Source organism: Eufriesea mexicana, unplaced genomic scaffold (genome assembly GCF_001483705.2).
Source record: "Eufriesea mexicana isolate 0111107269 unplaced genomic scaffold, ASM148370v2 scaffold305, whole genome shotgun sequence".
Lineage (NCBI taxonomy): Eukaryota > Metazoa > Arthropoda > Insecta > Hymenoptera > Apidae > Eufriesea > Eufriesea mexicana.
The window spans coordinates 532101-549362 of NW_016908472.1; the positions used below are offsets into that span (position 1 = coordinate 532101).

Below are 17262 nucleotides of genomic sequence, written 5' to 3' on the forward strand. Positions count from 1 at the left end.
TTTGCAAACAGAGCACAAGACCCTCTTGCGACTTCGACGTCGCAGCGAATCTCACGTAGCCGGATTTCGGCAAACAAGTTCTACCACGGAACTAAGCGCTTTCTCGCTGAAGCGGCGATTCAACGGAATAACCGAAACACCGACGAATACGCGACTGTCACTGTTTTTGCCAGCTCCACCTCCGTACACCACTCCGGGCATTTAGAATTTTTTCTTTAAAGCAACTCGACCAATGGTTAGGTCCTAACGAAAGGTCTCAAAGGGCGAAAGCGGACTTTAAGTTTGCAACGGTGTCACGGTTCTCGTGACGTTAATAAGCGTTCCACGCTCGCGGATACGACACAGATGGTCGTTCAACACTCGCGCGCACACGGTAACCGTGGCTTTATCCGATTGGATGGCCGCCAAATAGCGTGCGCGCGGTCGCCTCTTGCTCGTTTTGTTGGATAAAGAGAAAGAGGCGAGCGTGCTGCGCGTAGTTCATCTAGCAAGGGACACAGGCTGAGAAAGAACGACGAGAGGAAGAGGAAGAGGAAGAGGAAGATGAGCATACGGGTTAACAGAGGGGAAGGCTATATCCGAATGTCGAGAGATACGTATGGATTTACATATAGGAAAAGCTTGCCAGATTTCTGGATATTTTCCAGCGCTCTGGCTACGCCCGACGCGCAAGAGTTTTAATGCTAACTGTTGACTCGTGCCGAATTACGCCGTGTTCCCGCGCAGATATTTACATCCACGACCGATCGCGAAAGGATCGCCCCCCGTTCGGTACACGGTAAATATTCCCAGGAGAAAAATTACCACCGATGCAGGGATACCAGCCATCGGCTAGCACGCATCGACGTCGATCTCATTTTTATTACCGGTACACCACCCCGTCTGCTCCCCTACGCCGGAGAACTCTTTCGACAAAGTTTCCGGGATTCCGGTACAGCTACGGGAATGGTCAAATCGCGAACAACGCGAACGAGCAAACTTTTATCTCGCGACTATTGCGAAAATAAAGAAATAGCCTCCCTCCTCTTAACGAAAGGAAGAGAAGGGAAAAAAGGGAGAGCGGGGAGGTGGACGCAATTGCGTTCGGGCGAGTGGAAGATGAGCGATAAGAATGAAATAAGAAACGGGGGAAAATGGAAGGCGGTAGCGTCGGATATTTCGAAACAGACTTACGGAGCGTCAGTTATTTTCTCGTTGGTCAGACTCAAGGGTAAATTTCGTTGAATTCGTGCGCCAAGGTAAAGCCGACTTGGTAGAGAAGAGAAAGAAATAAGGCGAAGGTTAGAAATAAAAGAAGGAGAAAGAAGAGAAAAAGCAAGAAGCGAAAAGGAAGAAAGGAAGGAGAACCGCGCGAAACTTTCAACCGCTCCGCCACGCTATTTCCTAGCGCTATCAAAAGCTAGTTTACAAATGCTACTGGCAACAACGGCGATACACCCTCGCACTCTCGTCTCGAGTCTCGACCAACGATACTGCAGACCTATAGAACGGTAGGTACGTTGCCGCTGGTCCAACTTGGAAGACGCCTTAACCATTTATGTTGCTGAATTCGCGAGCGGTTATAGGAAGGGCGACGCGGTACCGAACGTTTTAAGCACGGTGATAGTAGAATTTTTAAGTACTCCGCAACCGGTGCTTCGTACAACGAGCAAAAATTGCCAATTCGAAGATCTTGTAACTTCTTGTTCTCTGTTCGTTTGCTTAAACCATTCGACTCGTTTCGTACGGAATCGTACCATTCCGGAGTAATAGTCGTTCTCGCGAATTTTTCTTCTTCTTTTCTTTTTTTTTTTTCTTTTCCTTTTAAGCGCGTCGTACCAAGGCGAAGATAGAACCTGCGAGAATATCTTCACGATTCCGTTTCGCCACCTGGGGTATAAGGACGAATTCGCCGAGTCGGTTAATAAGCGTTTGGAAACACGGCTAAGAGATGAAAGAGCAGTAAGCGAAAAGTACGCGCGATACGAACCTTCTTTTACGAGCATCGGTTAGTATCGTTTGTCGGTTGGTAACGGCGGGTTGCTAACACTCTTTGAACGAACAAGAAACTAGGAAGCCGTATCCGTCTGTTCTGACATTTATCAGACGCCGCGGGGAAACCGAGGCAGACTCCAATCCCCTAAAGTAGACAATAATTAATAACAGCTCTGCCGGTGGTTAAGAGAGTTGTTGGGTTTTCGAGGTCGCTGTTGGTTCACCGACTGGATCTGGAACCAACCCGCTGCTACCGTTCATACACCATTTTGCGCTACGGACAATGCCGGTCCGTTTGGATTCCGGCAGAAGTTTCGCAGTCGGGGTTAATAATTTTGACTCGGCAAAGAGAGCGAAGAAGGAAAATACAACGACAAGAAATAACGTTTCGCGACAGCCCTTCTCGCGAAACGTTCCCGTGAAACGTCGAACGAATCGAATAAGAGAAAGGCGGAGAGGGAGAGCGTGGATGGGAAGCGGACTGAACATGAAAATCCGCTTAAAAGTGACAGAATTCGGAACGAACGAAAAGCCACCTCGCCGTACTTCCATTGCGTTACGAATTACGTTGCGCGTACGACGTGTGTACGTCAGTTGGCTCAAATGTACGCGTGTACACGCTCGGCCATGGTAATACGCGCGTAATCCTTTTAGGGTAATTGTCAGGAAGACTGATCCGTAGCCGTTTCTCGATCCTCGTTACGACGCGCTGTCGGACCTTTGGCAGAGCAAACGAAAAGTTTTTCCAACTTCATCGGTGGAAATCGCGTCTCGATCGTTTCGACTTCGCCGTACAGCAACTAATCCACTTTGGTGTTCAAACGGAAGGCCGGATGGTATCTTGATCTTTTTTCCGTCTTTCGTAGCGTGGCCGTTCGATTTAGCCGCGTGTCGACTCCCTTTCCTACCGTCGTTGTACCGCCTCGCAACGGGAAACATCAGAATCCCGAGAAAAGTTGAAACGAGATTAGGAAGCGGCATCGATGCTACGGGAAACAAAGGATAGCAAATCCGAAACGTATAAAAGACATCTTTGGAAGATTGGCGAAGGGCGTAATAGCCGGCAAACAAGTATCGGCAATTGAATCCCTTCCACCTCGACTTTTCCTCGAGACGCGACACGAGCGCATAAATTGATGTAATTCCTCGTGCTGCTTTTAGGCGATCTCTCCCAACCTTTCTAATCGCGTCGGAAGGCACGGCTGCTGCGGTTTCTGTTGTAATAACAGCCACGAGGCACGTCCGGTAGCGAAGAAGCTCTTCAACGTTTTCTCATAAAGCGTCGGTTGGATTGCCCGCACCGGAGCCAGTCGATGGGAGAAGCTGCAGGAAGGGGAGGAACGTAAAAAGAAGGAGAGGACGAAGAGGGATACGACGAGGCAACGCGACGGTTAAGCGGGTGAAACGACGAAGGAACGTAGAAAGAAAGGAGAAACGATGGAATATATGACGTTGGACGGAGAGGGAAGAAGAAAACCGACGACGAGGTAGTGTGCGGACGAAACAGGGGTAAAAGCACCGAGGAAAGAAAAGCGGGGTGGTTGTTCCGAGATGGCGCGTGGTCGGTGTAACCTTCGGCACGCGATCCTTCGTACGTGGTTTGTTGGCGTGCCGAGCAGAAACTTTGTCGGCCTTGCGTTAGCCTGCATACTAAGCCGTCGCGTCGGTTGCTGATACGAGCCGTCACAATACCTTGCGCGATTCCACACGACGAAACTGCAAAACCATCGGGCTCGAAAATCGATCGTTTTATCTCGATGCGAATAGATTCTCGATCCCTCCGCGTCGCCCAACCCATTTTTCGCCTTTTTTTTTATCTTTTTTTTCTTTTTTCTTTTATTTTCTTTTTTTCTTTTTTTTTCTTTTTTGTTCCATTTTTAATATCGTCGACCGCGAAGAGTGCAACGAGCACTCGTTTCTCGACCCGCATTCCGATTACCTTTCCGTTACACGTTTTATCAGCGGAGATATGTAAGAGCTAGGAGCAGGCAATTGCACGAGAATCTGCGGAGCAACACACGTTCGCGTTGAACGCATGTTCCTGGGTAGAACGTTGAGACTAGGATCCAGTCGATACAAACTAACCTACTTCTCGCGAAACTTGTTAATTGGGTTTAGCTAACCACAAGTGGACGCGGGGCTAGGCTCCGATTTCTCCTCGACACCGTTTGTGTAGTTGATAGGATCAGCGGAGAAACCAGAATCGCCTTTATTGCACTCGAATCTTGGAGAAGCTCGAAAGCTCTGCGAAGAAAGGTGCAGGAATAATGCGCATGTTAAAATGGATAATCCCCGTTGGAAAAACAAGTGTACCGTTCGGCCGAATTCGTGTAATTTAAACGAGCAAATATCTATCGAGGACATCATCGTTTTTAGCGACACGTTATCCCCAAAATTTACGGTCCTCCTGTCATTATTGGCGTTCGGAACTCGCGCTTTAGTTCGACACCGTGCAGACGAAGCGAATCGACGGACCGACCATCCGCGTGCAATTTGCTATCGATGTCGGGCTGGCGCATCTAATAGAAAATCTCATAAAACGCGCATCGAGGATGAATTATTATACATATGTGATTCGGGCGAACGACTCGGGTGAGTAACGACCGTATAAATCGTAGGTGAGCGCGTGCGACACATCCGGAAAACAATAAAATCTATATTTTAATCTGCGCCTGAGCGTCCTCGCGAGCGTCCCCCATCAGGAGAATCCCTCCGCGAGATTGGTCCGCGAGGGAAGAGAAGCGAGAGGCTGTATTCGGGCCGATCGTTTATCATGGCCAGAGGGTTTCGCAACGCACGCCATGTGGGATAAAATGCGTAAAAGCTACTCTCGCTACTCTGTCTCGTCTTTCTCTCTCTCTCTCTCCCTCTTTCTCTCTTTCTCTGTTTACCTTTCCTCCTTGCAAGCGGTTTCCAACCTATTAGCGGATCGATCGAGAAATTATTCCAGCAGCGTTTCTTCCGTGCGATGAAAAATATGGACGGACGGTGTTTCGGAGGAACGGAAACGAACACCGTGGAAGTGCAACTAGCGAAGAAGGAAAAGGAAGCTCCGAAACGAGGCAACGATCTAATCTTTCCACCCGCTTACCGACCATCGACCGGTTCCTCATTATCCACCGTCACGTTTTCCCAATTAAGCGAGAGAGTTTTACGTCTTCGTTCGGAGGAAACGACGCAACTCTCGAGTGGCTACCAAAGATTTCGTTCCTCGACGACTTAAAGAGTTCGATTGTTACGGTACTCGTCGACGAGATGCCTCTGCCTTTCGCTAAGGGAAACGTTTGATTCCACGTTGCGTCGAGTACAGTTTATAGCCTGCCATAATACCCGATGTTTAACCGAGTTAATCGTACGTTTCCTACGCGTCCTTGCACTCGAGACGGTATCGATTGACGAGCACGAAAGAGGAGAATGAAGAGAGAAGAAACGATGAACCGTTTCTAAAGAAAAGGCACTAAATTGCTTTTGCATACCATCGCGACTACCGATTAGCCAAACTATCCCCGTATGGCGTACCGCAAATTTCATCGATGACAAATCGATTTTTTTAGCTGCACCGACAAGCAGATACTCGGATATTTCAGACGAACGAACCAACGAATTTCCGGCGAAATTCGTCCCAGGCAAATTAGATTTTCTATAGGAACTTGAACGAGAGACGGCTTAAAAGACTTTTTCGCGTAATTTCTGAAGTTGATCTTCAAATTGGATAACGTTTCTGCTAAGCGAAGTAATTAAAGTTACGATGGTTCTCGTCGGTATCCCGGCGAGATCGACCCTGGAAAGGAGGTACACGTACTCCCGAGCATGGAAGATCGGTTTCCCGAGAATTTAGTTACGAAAATGGAGAAGAGTCCTTTATCCGTTAAATTTCCAGCTGACCTAGACAATGTGTGGGGTGCCAAGTGGCGGAAGAAACGATTCCATCTCCGGTATTCCGTTCGAATAACAACCCAACTTCTGATTCGTATCCAATTTTTTGACTTCTTCGAATTCTCTTGGCAAAGCGAACGCTCGTTCGTTCGTTCGCTTGTTCGCTCGCTCGCGATCACGCGTTTCCTCCTGGAAACGGGAAATTCGATTTGGATCGCGCGCGAACGCTCTTTCCGCGGAGTACGACGAAATTTCGCTCTCCCTTACAAAACTGCAATTAGTTCGAGTACGTGACTCGTCGTCGACGTTGCCGTTGACGTCCTAGTTCTCCGACGTACACGGAAACGTTGGGCCGAGTCCCGCGCCAGGGAGCGAAGTTGGCACTTAATTCGCCGAGTTTCCAGTTTGCGAAACTCCCAACAACCGAGGCTGAAAACGCGGCTTCGGAAAAGCGAGAAAGATTGGTTCGGAGACGGTGCGAATCGAGACGAAAGAGAACATGACCGTGTGGCAAACGAACGAACGCCAGCTTTCCCAACGGCCAAGCTGTTCATCCGCTGCGCCCATTCTAAGAACCTCTAATTAACAATTCCTCCACGTTATCGCGAAAATTACTCGCGATCACGAGTCGAGAAAGGAGTTCTTTTTCCGAGCCAATTAAGATCCTGGCAAGCTAAATTACCCTTTCCAATTATCGAAACAGGAGTTCGGTGTGTCTATTAACGAACGATAACGATTATACCAGGAGGCAGCAGGCGTTACCGCGTGTAACAGCTTCGGAGAACGATTAAGAGGATCTAATCAATGACAGAGGTAGACATAGAGAAAATAGGGGGATAAACACCGAAGGGGAGTTCTTTTATCGTCGACAAAGTGGAAATAGCACCCCACGATTTGCAGTTCTCGCAGTTGGAAGGGAAGAACGCGGTTAAAGTCTACGATAAACTTCCCCGGCGATCGAGAGAGAGAGAGAGAGAGAGAGAGAGGGGGGGAGAGAGTAGGCGAAATCCAAAGCGGGGGAAAAAGGTAGGAGAAACGCGCAAAACGTACCCGAGACAACGTAGATGGGCTGTTAAGATAAGAACGCGAAGATTCCTCGAACGAAAGTGGAGTTGGGAAAAGGAAAGAGAGAACGGACCCTAAGGGTCAACCGCGTGCAAGTCTGGGCGTAATTTTCCTCCGGTAAGATTCTTTGCGGAGAACTCGTGGATAAGCCGATTTTACAGGTAACTTCCGCGAGAATTCAGGAATACAAAAAGTCTCCTAAAGCGTATAAGACGAGTCTTGCATCTGTTCGATGGCAGAAGAGCTGATTTCTCGATCGTTCCCGAAATTCTCAACCGCCGATTCCCTTCTTAATCTTCGTACCTCGGGATACCCGAAGCGAGAAAAAGTCGAGATAAACTCGGGAACTAGAATTAAACATTGACGTATCGTGGAGAAAACATGGAAAAATGGAAATGTCGAGAAAGGGAATTTCCGCCATGTTTTATAATTACGTAATAAGACATTATAAAGGTAAAAGGAAAAAGCTGAGGAAGCCAACATCGTTAACCCGCGAAGCAAGGATTTGCTAAAAGTATTCAACGCGCAACCCTCTGTCGATTCTTTACGGCTAACATTTTTTTCTCCCCCCTGCCTGTTTTTCATCCAACAAACGAGGAAAATCTCTTAAAATGCCAACATCGTTATAGAGAAGAGTTAAAGCAAGGGAGATACTCGTTCTTTTTTACTCTATCGGGCATAAATTTTATCCGTCCATACGTTTCCAATTATGCGAAACGCGAGGTTTAATTTAAACGGAAGTTTATCGCTTTAGACAGTCGGACATAATCTGCCAATTATACTATTAGCTGAACGCGATGCAAACGAACTGGAAAAGCTATTTGAAATAGGAAATTTGCAAGAGAATCTGCTCGTCGCTTCAACCGACTGAAAGATTCAAGCGTGCTTGACTCGGTGATTCTTTGCTAAGTCCCAGTTGCTATCATCCGTTTACAAAGACTCTTTGTAACCAAACTGCAGTGAAAGAAACGAAATCCTAGTGGCATGCATTTTCCCCTACGGTCATTACATTCACTTCTCTCTCCCCCCCCCCCCACTCTCGAGAAACGAGCGAACAGGCTATAAAAAGGATCGGGTTATAAATTTCGCAAAGGACATTCGCTGGTAGCTATGCGTACACAAGTGCTGAACAATCTTGAGCGAACGATCGTAAAAATCTAGTGGAAGAAGAAACGCGAGCTTCGCGTCGGTTGCCTCGGTCAAGGTGCATCAGGTGCAAATCGCTTTCTACGCTCGGCTTAATGCACCCCCGGCAAAGTCCTTCGCACTCGATTCTCTTCCAAAGATTATACGATCGATTCGTTCGGCACTTTCAAGCCGGAAAAGCTACGGAAGAAGGCACTGTCAGCATCAAGGATCGAAACTCTCGCAAACTTCCCATCGGAATTTCAGCTTTGTTTCCATGAGAGGCCCATCCACTGGCAGTTTTTTTTTCTTTTTTTTTTGTACAAAAGCGTGCCGGAAATGGATTGATTAATCTTAAAAATGGAAAAAGGTACGCGTTATTGATCCGTCCGGTCGGTCGAGAGGTTTCTCGGTGGGAAAAGAAGCAAAAGCGACGTTCGCAAGGAAACCTCAACGATGAAATTCCGGGACATTGCCCGTGCGTTTCATCCTCCACCCGGCAAACCTTGCGCCGAGTTCAGACCTTGGTTTTACCGATCGGAACATACGAGTCGGGAAAGGCCGTTCACCCGGACTAGGTAAACACTTCCGCAACGCGATCTCGTATTAACCAAGCGAGCGAAACTTTCGGAACAATTGTCATGTTACCAGCGCCAACCCCGCCAGTCAAATTTGAAAAAGCTACCACGAACCGATGCAACGACGAGCAGGAGACAAAAGGAGAGGCGAGGAGAGAAAGATGCGTGGTGTCGAGGAAAGAAAAGTAGCGTGAAAAATAGACGTGACGTAAAATTGAAAATGTAGCCGGAACACGCACCGAGAGCGCCTCGGGGCTTCGAAAATCCATTGCCGAGGAAAGCGTTGACCTCGTTGCTACACCTACAACGTCTCGAGTGGGAAAGCCGACAGAAGGGGATGGAAAGCAAGAAACGAAAGCTACTAGCTGCTGGTAAGACGATCGAGATTCTCATTTTATGCAAACGCAGCCGATACCTTCCAACTTGAAAGTCGTCGACTTTTCAGAAGCTATCTCGAATAGTTCGTTACACTAGTATAGACGTTTCGCAAGCACGAGAACACGCAACGGGATCAACTCTGTTCGCTTTCGAACACGAGCTTGTCGAGATAACGACTTTATTATCGTGAAATTTTCTAAAAGAATGGAAAAAAACGATGGAAAGATCAGAAATTGTATCCGCTTTCAGTGGCAACGTTTGCACGCGCTAAAAATCTCGATAACTGACACGTGTTGCGAACAATTCGCAATCGTGGATCGCGTTCGTCGATACCCGAAGATCTTTGAAAAACGAAAAGAAAATAGTAGCTCTTTTTACCGCTGGAATTACCAGGATATTATTCGAGGTACTGTAAGGAGGTACGGTTATTACGGCAGTTATTGCGAATTATGGTGCTACTATGTGGAACAGCGACACTCTCGTGCCGTCCATACAAATGCAGGTACGAGAGTGGAGTAAAGGGGCCGAGAGGGTGTGCTGCCTTCCTTGCCTTCCTCTATACTTCTTGAACCCCATTATAATAGTAATCGATAAGTAACCCACCGTGATCCTACGTGCGGTTAATGGACCGATTTAAAGTGTAGGAGGCGATATGAAGCCAAGTCGGAGCAAAGTAGCCATGGACACGTGGACGAATAGTAATAGGAACTCGAGGGAAGCCTTTGAGACAACACCGTGTTCCCCGAGAGCCGGATTTGTTGCGTTGCATCGAGAGCACGGCTCAACTGGACGAGAATTTTTGTTTAGATTCTAAATGGAAAGTCAAAAGAGATTTGCCTGTTACGAGGGTAAGCCGCAAATTCTTGAGTAATAGCCTCGCATTCGACTGTGTCTAATGGAATAAAAGTTGGCGTAGCAAGCTGCTGCACTGCCATAGGCAAATGGAGCTGGAAACGACGGATTGATCGCGTCTCTTTGGACTCGCATTTAGAAAAAGACGCGGCATAGCGACGAAACGTTAATCTTACTCGGCGACAACGTTACTTCGACCTCTTTATTTTCCAACTTTCGTCTTCGCCGCATCTCCCACGGGATCGGCTTCCCTCGGTTCCACCCTCGGAAAATGGTAGACCCTTCCAGAAGCCAGCGATCCATCATAAATTTAATATTCGAAATTTCAAGAATGTTCCACACGCTTTGGGGGCCATCCGTTTCGACCGACGATATAAATTCGCCCGATAATATACTGGCAAGTACAGTTAGTCGAGTTAAAAGTCTAAAGTTGCGTTACATCTTCGACGTAATATGTATGTAGAAATGAAATTTTACACGCTGAGCGCGGAACCATAGCAACGTGCCAGAATGCAGTCGTATATTTAACAACATCCGCAAAATTTAATTATTTAGGATTAATTTATTTTCCTCGAGAATTGCGCGGCCAAAATATTTCTCGCGCCGTTCGCTTCGTTTTCTTTCACTTTTTTCACTCGTTATAATGCTTCCGTTGCGAAGGAAAAGTACTAAAATAATTCAAACGGAGCATTACACCCAACGCTTAATAAATCAAACTGTCATGGAAGATACACACGAAAATTTCTATTCACGGATTAGTTGTAATTTCCGAGAGCGGGACTGTGCATTTTCCACCTGGCAGAACTGCATAAGTGGATTGTAAATTTGTTCCGTCAATACTATTATCTTTTGATTAGCGTACCTCTCTGGCGACACATCGTACGCTAATTTAGCAATTCAAAGGGAGAAAGATACAGAGGTACTTCCTCGAGATGCTAAAAGGATCGTGTATCCGTTATACAATTACACATTACAAATGGTTGATCAAAAGACTTTTCGACGCTTTGTACGATCGTATGACCTTTGAAGCAACCACCAAGTATGCCGATACCGGTTAGAAGAGCGTGCATAAGCATTTGTGACATCTACCTTTGCAACTTTCCACCGAAACTTCGAAATCGGGCAGGAATTATTGGAAATATTTTCTTCGACTTCCCAACGTCACTCATTTGCCGACAAGGGGAAGAAGAAAAGTGTGTCCAATGCTATTCACGTTTCGTGCTTATGAAACGGGGAGAAGGATCATGCATATGCAATGTAATGCATTTACGCCTCTCATTTAATAGCTGCTACGCTATAACAACCCGCGATAACAACTCCTTTGTAAAGTATAGCGGCTTTTCGCCTTTTTATTTGCCGCGAAGCGGATTTAGTGACCACGGGTAACAGCTAAATTCTCGTAATTTTCAAAATCGTTCAGAGGCTTGAACCGTAACGCGTAGGAGTACAACAACGCCGATCGAGAAAACCGCGAACCATTTCCTCCATCCGTTCGAAACAAGCTCTTTTTTCCCCCCCTCTGTAATATATACGTCAATTATACCGATTTCACACGTGCGAGTCCATGTCTGATGACACCTCGAACTAGATGGGTACATCGAACTGCACTTCGGTTCCCCATAAATCGCACCTCGAGCGAAGGGCGAGACAGAGCAGATGAAACAATGGAAAAAAAAAAAAAAAAAAAAAAAAAAAAAAAAAAAAAAAAAGGGGACGAAAATCGTTGATACGTTCAGAGTGTCAACGTCTTGGTTCGACAGAAAATTACCGTACCTGTCACGTACCGATCTTCGATTTTCCACGATTTTTCTCTCTAGCGAATATTCTATATGGTTCGCGGTAGCCGTACATTGCCCCGGTAAATCTTTTCTTTCGTCCTGTTTCATCGGAAAGCGGAAAAACACTTGAAAATCGATTTGCAAAGATCGACGATTCGATGGAAGAGAGAAGCGAGTGGAGCATCGAGGTATTCGCGGAAACCAGAGAAACGTTGGAAATCGCACGGTACTGCGTGTACGCGTTCCACGTTCGATGCCAGGAGAAAATCAGTTTAACTCCTGAACGAACCTTTGCCGCCTACCATGGCTAATCCCAGATCTGCAGGGAAGTTCACGACGGGGGTGTAAACCCGAGAATGTTGCGGCTAAGCTAGCCTCCCTTCGACCCCTTCCTAGCTCTTAGTCTCCTTCGGTTGGTAGCGTTCGGTACGATACCTGCTGCGAGTCTAGGCCAACCTCCAGCTTATCCCGACGACACTCGTTCGATACCGTAAAAGCCTGCGCGAGGGGGTGGACAGGAAGCAAGAACGAAACGGAGGAGGATGCGCCGAAGGATGGGGGATGTTGGTGGTTGCAAGCTATCCTACCACCCTACCATCCGCCTGCCAGCCGAGGATCGCGAGAGACCCCCTGCCAAGGGATCCCATAAAATAGCTGAAGTAACTTTTTTACTTTATCATCCACCGGTCCTCCCACGAACCTCGTCGATATACCTGCGCTCGTACACCTCTGCGTACACCTCTGCGTACACCGAAGGTGCAGTTGAGTTTCTTCGCTTGGTTCAAAGCCGTGAATACGCCCGATATTACTACGACTACTAACTACCGTGTCTTATCGTGCCCTGCAATTTCTACTTTCATCAGCGTACCATTCCCTACGAATATGCACATTTTTAACGTCGATAATTTTATCCTCGTCGATGCTATTTTACATGCGCAAATCCAAGTTTCGAAAGGTTGCAAAAGAATCGAAGGTTGCAATATAGTTTCGCTTTTCCAATTACAGAGCATCTAGAATGTCGATCGAGTTTCCTGACAATTCGTTCAAATTTAACATGGACGGGGCGAAATGCGAAATGAAATTAGAAAGGTGCTAATTGCTTCACCTTCCCCCCCCCCCTTTTTTTTTTTTTTATTATCGGAGACGTGTCGGTTTCTGGCCATACAGTATACGTTAAAACTTTGATCATTTCTCTCTCTCGTCCACAGAACCTTTCATCAATTTCGTCGATACGTCAAGCTTGTCAATTAGCGATAAAAACAAGGTACGATCAGGGAGGAAACCGTGATCGTGTAGAATATAGATTATTTCATCTGCTGCGACGACAAATGACACGTGATCACGCGAAACTCGAAAAACGAAGGATCCGACTGTCATCGGAAAAGGAAAGAAAAGCCCTATGATTCCACAGTGGATCTCGTACTATCGAAATGCGCTAGTCGAAAAAATTTCACGCGCAAACGTATTCAAAGCATTCGTCTTCCTTTTAGAGAATATTGCAAATATTTCGTGATTCTTTTCGTTTCCCATTGTTAATTCTTCAGTTTCGAAACAGTCTAACGGCAAGAAAAATGCATCGAAAAATGGAACAACGATTTTAGTACTAATGAACGTTCGCAAGGAACGCCTGACGGAAAATTTGCGTTTCTCTGCAACTTGTATTTTTCGCATAAAAGTTAGCTAAGAAGAAAAACCATGTAGCTTGGCATAAAATAGAAAAAACGAAGGTAGCTAACAAACGTGAAGCTAAGAGCGGACTCGTAGTTGTAAGGTATGTTGTGTTAGCGAAAACGAAATACGATCCGCGAAGCGAAAAGTAGAAAATGATTTTCAGTCGCGAATTTATTAGATGGTGGTCAGGATAACTTTTGGATCTTTTTCGAAACGCGCGATATCGAAAGGAACAATACGAATGGAAATCGACCAAGCGAGGTAAAAGGGACCGGGTCACGGGAGAAAAGGGTAAATAGATGGATAGACAGCGAGTCGTATCCAGCAGCAGAGTTTTCGTCCCCGCTACCCTCGAGAATGATTTTTCGAGAACGCACGACAGCAAGCGAACCTCCGAGGAAATCTTCGTGCACGACCTGGGCTATTTCCCTTTCCACGATGCAGACAGGACAGACAGGACGGATCTGCATTAACTATGGATTTCGCTCATCCTCTTCATCCTTCTTTCGGAGTTCTCTTTACGGTTTCTGTCTTTACCGTTTCACTTTTCTCTCGCAACACCATTTCCTTTCCACCAGCGGCCCTTTTGCCCGTCAACGAGGATAGTAGCAAACTTTCGTGTACGGGCCGATGGATAGAGAATGCTATCGAACATACCAGCACACGCGCGAATTAAAAATAGGATCGAACGTAACAACGAATTTCTCTTTCCTGCATACCGATGCATCCATTCGAATAGTCGAAATCGTAGCGATGGAGCTATTGAATCTGAGACGGGAACCCGTTGGGAAAAGCGATGCGTTGAAAGCTATAGCGTATATAACATACCTAAAGTTATTTCTTCCCCGTTGGGACTAACCGTTCGAACCGATCTTTGACCAGAACTGCGCAATGTTTGCCAAAATTAGCGAGTGACTTCTATTACTTCGTTCGGAAATTCTCACGTCACGTCACATAGGATCTCGCTTGGACGCGTTCGCGTTATCGACGATTTAACTTCTGGTAAACGAGATTCGCGTCCCCCGATCCGAGTCGAGTCGGGTCGAGTCGAAATCAGAGATTACGACGTAATTAATTGCCTGAAATACGGGGGATATGTCATCGTCATTTTGGAGTCAGCATAAAGCGCGGCTGAATTAGCGAGTATCGAGGCGACGGATTACCGTGTAATAACCGCGATTACCATGCAACTCGAGTCAATGGTCGCGCGCAATTTGTCATCGAATCGAAATGCGAGTTGTCGTTGATTGGTTGTTAGAAAGAGAACGATCGCAGTACTCGAACGAAGTGTACGCGATGTGACAGGACAGGAGGCCCACGAGGCCCACGAGGCGTTCCCCCTGTCTGTCGGTCGAATTCAACGTGCGCAGTCTTAAAGTCCATAGAACGGCTGGGTGCCGATTCTCCTGCGTTGGACACAATTGTTCCACGTCGTTGAAAACCGGTCTCTTCGGTATTCCTTTGGTTCAGTGCGATCCACACGGTTCCTGACATTCTTTTTTCCGACTACTATCATCCGTTTCCGACAGCCGACGAACAAATTTGACGACGCGGGACACGAGACGCGAGATGCGATATATACGCGTGACTTTTACGAGTCGCTCGAAACGTAACGGTTAGCAAATTCGGAACTTAACGGCACATGGTCACGGTGACCACGCGCCAATTCGTCGCGCACTAAAACTAAACGCATCGGAAACGTTTATGCTTGCCCGCGTACACATGGTCCACAGTAACGCGGGTTTCATCGCGTTATGTGAACACGCTCGTTATTTGACCGCGGTGAAACTCGAAGCGGGCATTATTATTTGCTGCTTCGAGAGTCGTTCAAGCTTTTTAAGCGCGACCGACTTCAGGGAGTTCTAGTTATGCAACAATTCCGAGATCCTCTTGCTGTTTTACGCACGTGTATAATCATCGTTCGTATCGAGTTAATTTACAAATCTGCCCGTCTCGGCTAAAGAGTCGGTAATGTACGAGTTTACAAATCTGGAACAAAAGCGTGCCGCACTAGCGTTCACATTTCAGTTTCTCTTCGACCTTTTTAAGAACCACGCGCGTAGAAATGTCGGTCACTTTTCCTTCACGTGTATCAATCGAGCGCGTATATCGCGTAACAACGTTTCTTCTGTTTCACGCGATCAAACGCATCGACCAGCCGAGTCGTTATCGTTCGAAACACCGTGATAAAATTTAATATACGTATATCGTGTAGACCGACTACGAAAGATCGACTCCGCTGATCGAAATGCATTTAGGTCGACGCCTAATCTAAAGGCCGCAGTAGTTTGCACCTGTCGCACGTGTACGATTTTTGTTCAGAGTTTTCCACAAATATCAAGCACAGTGTTATTCCACGAAGAATCAACCACTCGACGAATAGTTCAGAACAGTGTCCAAAAGTGTCCACGAAAATGTCTCTGAAAAGAAGTGGATTTCTCTGGTCGATTACTCACCATGCTGCGCAATAATCGGGTCGATAGCCACCAACAGGACGAGGAAGATAGGAGTCATATTGACCACCCTCTTTCCCGTCTTCCCTCGGTCACCCGTGATCACTGCACACTTAATACCACCGTTGCAGCGTTCCACCTATGAAAAAACAAATCACGCTCGTCATAACATACCACCTACACACCGTTGCGCTGGAGGTCTTCGTTCGATCGAAGACGAAGCTTTGGATCCACGGCTCGTTTATGCGTGTTGCCTGACGATAATCCGCCGGCTAGGAGGACGCGATAAACGAGGAAGAAGAAATTCGTTCTCGAGCTGCGCGTTAGCACGATCGTCTAAATATGCCCCCGGAATCACTCGTGAATGTTCAGCTAAGCGTATTATGTATCAATTATTTTTGACGCATAGAAAAATAGTATTTATCGGCGCTTTGCCGGTAGATGAGAGACAAATACTGACAAGGGAAACGAAAACGCTTATTCGGCGAAAATCGAACGTAACTATCGACACGCGCCATTTACTACCAGCACGGTACAGCGCTCTGTACCCTACGTAGAGATGCGAATCTCGCGAGCACGCTCGCTCACGATAAAAGAAAAGAACGACAAGTTTTTCACGAACATCGTTAACGATCGGTCACTTGTTCGTCGACGAAATCGCATCGAGTCGTTCGACTATTCACACATTCTTCCACTGACGCGATGGCTTCTTCCTTTCTGGCTTTCTTCGCGATCGTAGAAAGATCGATTTCGAAGGCGACGTTGTCGGGCTCGTTTCCAAAAAGTGGACTGTGGATGTATTTCCCCGGGGATCGACGCACTTCTTTTCCGTTTTCTACCACCGTTTCTCTCAACCTCTTCGCTCTACACCACGAATTCTATTTTCCCTTCTCGTTGTTTTTACAACGACTCCGACGACGAACGCTAATAAGGTATATCGCGATAAGCAAAGAAGAAGATCGAAAACATTCGTCGCCTTCCCGTGTTTCCCTTCCGCCCCTTTCCGCTAGCTTCCAGCATTCCCTTTCTTCGTGTGATTTCAATCGACCTTCAAACGGTTACCTGTACTCTTTCTTTCGGTGATTCCACGACCATTCCATATTTTTCACCGCCTCAAGTTTCCAAACATCAAGTACCACGTTCACTTTAAGATCTGGAAGCGTCTGCCCGATCTCCACCTGCCTCCGTTACATCTTCCCACCGTTGAATTTCAATCGTTCTTCTTCCCTTTTATCCGACTTACGATCAACTACGCTCTTCTTCATCCTATCCTCGCAAATTTCCTAATTTCGATCACTCTTTCAACGGACAGCATTTCGATGCTTCAAAGAAATCTATTGACAAAGCTTATCATCGTTGCGATTAACGCCTCGTTGATCACTCGGAAAAGCAGCAAATTTAATAGACAACGGCGTATATGACTCGCAACGAATGAAACTTCAAAAAATGTGTGACGAATATTATCGGTAAGATACTCCATTCGCGCGCGTCCTTTTTCCCTCGATTGGTGCC

The 17262-nt window shown here is 46.7% G+C and overlaps 1 protein-coding gene across 5 annotated transcripts in view; it reads right to left on the reverse strand.

The window, feature by feature from the left end:
* The window catches only part of Lar (tyrosine-protein phosphatase Lar), a 165347-nt gene extending 149464 nt beyond the window's left edge, over positions 1-15883 (reverse strand). For all 5 annotated transcript variants that reach the window (XM_017911761.1, XM_017911759.1, XM_017911758.1 and 2 more), the window contains exon 1: positions 15754-15883. In XM_017911761.1, coding sequence (XP_017767250.1) covers positions 15754-15811 — 58 coding nt within the window. In that variant the 5' untranslated portion in view covers positions 15812-15883. The remainder of the gene's footprint in view (positions 1-15753) is intronic.
* Positions 15884-17262: the final 1379 nt, after the last annotated feature.